General features: G+C 40.4%; 1 protein-coding gene across 1 annotated transcript; it reads left to right on the top strand.

Annotated features, from left to right (window-relative positions):
• The first annotated feature begins 628 nt into the window (after positions 1 to 628).
• On the top strand, positions 629 to 2,335 carry LOC140888642 (uncharacterized). Its single transcript, XM_073296340.1, has one exon. The coding sequence runs from the start codon at positions 629 to 631 to the stop codon at positions 2,333 to 2,335; it is 1,707 nt and encodes a 568-aa protein (XP_073152441.1).
• The last annotated feature ends 1,619 nt before the right edge of the window (positions 2,336 to 3,954 follow it).

Raw genomic sequence — 3,954 nt, 5'->3', positions numbered from 1 at the left:
ATATGGATCCAGCATTGTTCGCCCTGCAGTTCAGGCGAATACTTTTGAACTTAAACCAGCCATCATCCAGATGATTCAGATGCAAGTCAGATTTGGAGGCACGCCTTCTGAGGATCCGAATGCTCATCTGGAGCAATTATTGTCAATTTGTGACACCTTTAAATTTAATGGAGTGACTGCTGATGCTGTTCGGCTGAGGTTATTTCCGTTTTCACTACAAGGAGAAGCGATTGAGTGGCTTCGAGATTTGCGAGAGGGATCGATTACTACCTGGGATGGTCTGGTTGAAGTGTTCATGCACAAGTATTTCCCACCAACCAAAGTTACATAGTTGCGGAATGAAATCATGTCTTTCATGCAAAAGGATGGGGAATCTTTGAATGCCACATGGACAAGATTTAAAAAGATGCTGAGAGTATGTACGGTGCATGGGTTATCAGTGGGCCAACAAGTAGAAACTTTCTACTATGGAGTTGATTCATCTGTTCGTTCTATGCTTGATGCAGCTGCCAATGGCAGCCTCTATAGAAAGACTCCTACAGCAGCACTTGAAATCATATCAAATATGTCTGAAAGCAATGTTGGTTGGTAAGACAGCAGGAGAGAAAGGAAAGTTGGATTCCTTGAGATGGATGCTCTAACAGCGATTACAGCAAAACTCAATGGACTGAACCATCAAGTGTCCCAACTGCAAGCTAATAAATTGGCACCAGTAAAACAAGTGAATCAAGTCCAAGGAAGCACTGAGGCAGTTGGAGGACCATCAAGTGGCATTCCATTCATGCCAGATGAATTTTTTGATGGGATGCCAGTTTTTGATGGAGATTCGATGAATTATGTGGGGAACCAAGGGCGACAACAGTTTAATCCGTACAGTTTCTCATACAATCCGGGTTGGAGAAGTCACCCAAATTTTGGGTGGAAACAGGCTGAAAATTCTGTCGAGCCTCAATGTTTTAATCTACCTCAGCAGCCTGCACAACAAAGGCCTCCGCAGCAAACAGTTAGACCTCCACAAGGTGCTGGACCTTCTATGCCGCCGGGTTTCAACACATCTGAGAACAAGTCAAATTTTGAAGATATTCTTGCAAAATACATAGCTGGAAACGAGATGAGATGGCAGAACCATGATGCCATGATGCAAAGGGTGGAAACTCAGTTGGGACAATTGGCAAACCAGTTATCTTCCCGGGCTCCAGGCTCACTACCTAGTGACACAGTGAAGAATCCTAAGGAAGTGAATGCCATCTTTGTGCAACAAGCTATGACAGTCAAGACAGAGGAGAAAGAAGTCAAGGTAGAGCACACACCAAAACAATTCATTCTCTCTCCACGCAAAGGTAAGAAAGGTAAGGAAGATGACTTAAATTCTAATGTTGATATTTCTAGTCTTCCTTTTCCCCAAAGAGCTAGACAATTAAATTTTGATCATCAATTTAAAAAATTTCTTGAAATTTTCAAGAAACTCCATGTTAACATCCCTTTTGCAGATGCCCTAGCTCAAATACCGAGTTATGCTAAGTTCTTGAAAGAAATTCTAGCAAATAAGAGGAAGCTGACCAATTTGGGTATCGTGAATTGGAATGAGGAATGTTCGGCAGTACTTCTAAACAAGCTCCCACCAAAACTTCAAGATCCAGGGAGTTTTTCTATACCTTGTGCTATCGGTAGTATGTCATTTGATAAGGCTTTATGTGATCTAGGTGCTAGTATCAATTTAATGCCATATTCACTTGCAAAAAAATTGGGTATAGGAGTAATGGAACCTACCACTATGTCCCTCAAGCTTGCTGATAGATCAATTAAACATCCTAAGGGAATAGTGGAGAATGTTTTGCTTAAAGTTGATGAATTTATCTTTCCTATGGACTTTGTGGTACTTGATATGGATGATGATCGTGAAACTCCTTTGATATTAGGACGTCCATTCTTGGCAACCAGTAGAGCATTAATTGATGTTCAGAAGGGGGAATTAATACTTCAGTTGAATGAGAAGCAAGTGGTGTTTAATATGTTTAAAAGTGATTCATCTTATCCTAAAGTCAATGATTTTTGTCTGAATGTTGATGCTCGTGGTACATGTGTAGGTAGCAATGTTGAGGTACGAAATGAAGTGAAATTGTCCTCTTTGAAGACGAAAGAATTAACTGCAATCTCGCAAAATCCAAAATTTTCTGTCGAAGAGCCTCCTGGACTTGAATATAAATCTTTGCCCTCTTATTTGAAAACGTTGGAAGATTCAAGTATACCTGTAATTGTGTCATCTTATTTGGCAGGTAGGGAAGAATCAAAGCTTGCTAGGCTCTTACGCGATTATATTCGCACAATGGGGTGAAGCATCGATGATATAAAAGGACTTGGACCCATAGTGATGGTGGATGACAGCATAGGCAGAAATCATGGTGACGAAGGATATAGATCCACGACATCAAATGATCCACCTTAAAATTTAAAGGGAAGCACAGTCGGGCTATAGATTATAAATTTAGCGCTTGCTGGGAGGCAACCCAGTTTCTTTTCCTTTTGTTTTTTTTATTTTATTTTTTATTTCGTTTTGTTTTGTTTTTATTGTTTAATTTATTTTTAGTTCTTCTTTAGTTAATCTCGGTGAATTTTTGTGGGTGGGGTGAAGATTTTTACTGAATCTGAGTAAATCGATGATTGAGGAGTAGAGCACATATATTGTTGGGAATCGTATCATTCAGGGGAGTCTCTGTACATTTTTGCATCCCGTGTGCTTGAGTGTTTTATCTGAAATTCTTAGATGCAAACTAATTTGTGTGGTTTAAGATTGTGAGTTTTAAGGGTTATTTTTCGTTTATTATTTTGAGCTGAAAAAAGGTGACACGGACCCTACACGGACCCTGTGTGAGGGTACGGATATTTAAAATGTGAGAAATTATGAAAGTGCGTAGCTAAACGGACCCAATTACGGACCACTATCCGGGGTCCGTGTATTTTGATTACCATAATCGTCAAGGCACGGAGGTGACACGGACCAGCTTCCAGGGTCCATGCATTTTTCACTCAAAAATTTTACGCAATGCGTGGGCACACGGATGTAGACACGGACCTGGACACGGGGTCCGTGCCTTTCGATTTTGGGTTTAAATTTGACAGACTCGCGATCTGTCTCTCACACCCTCCTCAAATCCCTAAATCCCCAAATTCGTTCCTCCTCTTTTCTCCCTTTCCAGACACCATTCATCCTCCTCCGGCTATCACCTCCGTATTCTTCACCCGTATACACCTCCGTGCCGCCGTCCTACACCCAGCAACCAACTCGCCCAGTGGAGTAGGAGTAGTTTAGAGATATTGTCTGCTGTGGTTCTTTTGGATGATATGGATAGTTTGTTATGGGTTTGAACTATGTGTGTTTTGGAGTTTATTTGCTATAGTTGCTTTGCTTTCGACTTATTTTGTGGATACTCTAGCCTATTCTAGTTATGTCGTGGGTTTTAACTGTTGTTGCGATTTCTCGCTTTTATTAATTGGAGTTTCATGGATATTGTGGTTTTTCCCTCAGTGGTGCTTTTTCTTTGTTGAATTTATTTTGGGAAGCCTTTTTGTGTGCTTGTGTGCGTCATTGTTCTATTTTACGCGTTTTGGTTGGTTTTGTAGTTTCCTTTGCTCAGGCTGCCGCTTGCCCCTAATTTTGCATGGTCGTCGACATTTTTCAGGGAAGTGTTTTTGCTATTGGTATTTTTCTCTTTATTTTTTCGAGCATTTAACACTGAGGACAGTGTCGCATTCTAAGTGTGGGGGTAGGTCGTTCATTACACTCGGTTTCACATCACTTAGAAAAAAAATTTCAAAATAAAAAGAGATGAGCATTTGTGGTACATGACATACCAATTAGTTTTCTAGATTTTTGATCGCCTGAAAAATTATTTTGTGCCTAGAACTGAATGAGATTAGCTGTAGTTGCAAGGAGAGACTTTGATATGAACTAGT

The sequence above is a fragment of the Henckelia pumila genome, chromosome 3 (assembly GCF_033568475.1).
Source record: "Henckelia pumila isolate YLH828 chromosome 3, ASM3356847v2, whole genome shotgun sequence".
Lineage (NCBI taxonomy): Eukaryota > Viridiplantae > Streptophyta > Magnoliopsida > Lamiales > Gesneriaceae > Henckelia > Henckelia pumila.
Note: the sequence above shows the minus strand (reverse complement) of the source record. Positions and strands in the feature narration are given on the sequence as shown.

What these genes read in the sequence shown, in the direction of transcription:
- LOC140888642 (XM_073296340.1), top strand. Translation starts at nt 629, where the DNA reads ATGGATGCTCTAACAGCGATTACAGCAAAACTCAATGGACTGAACCAT.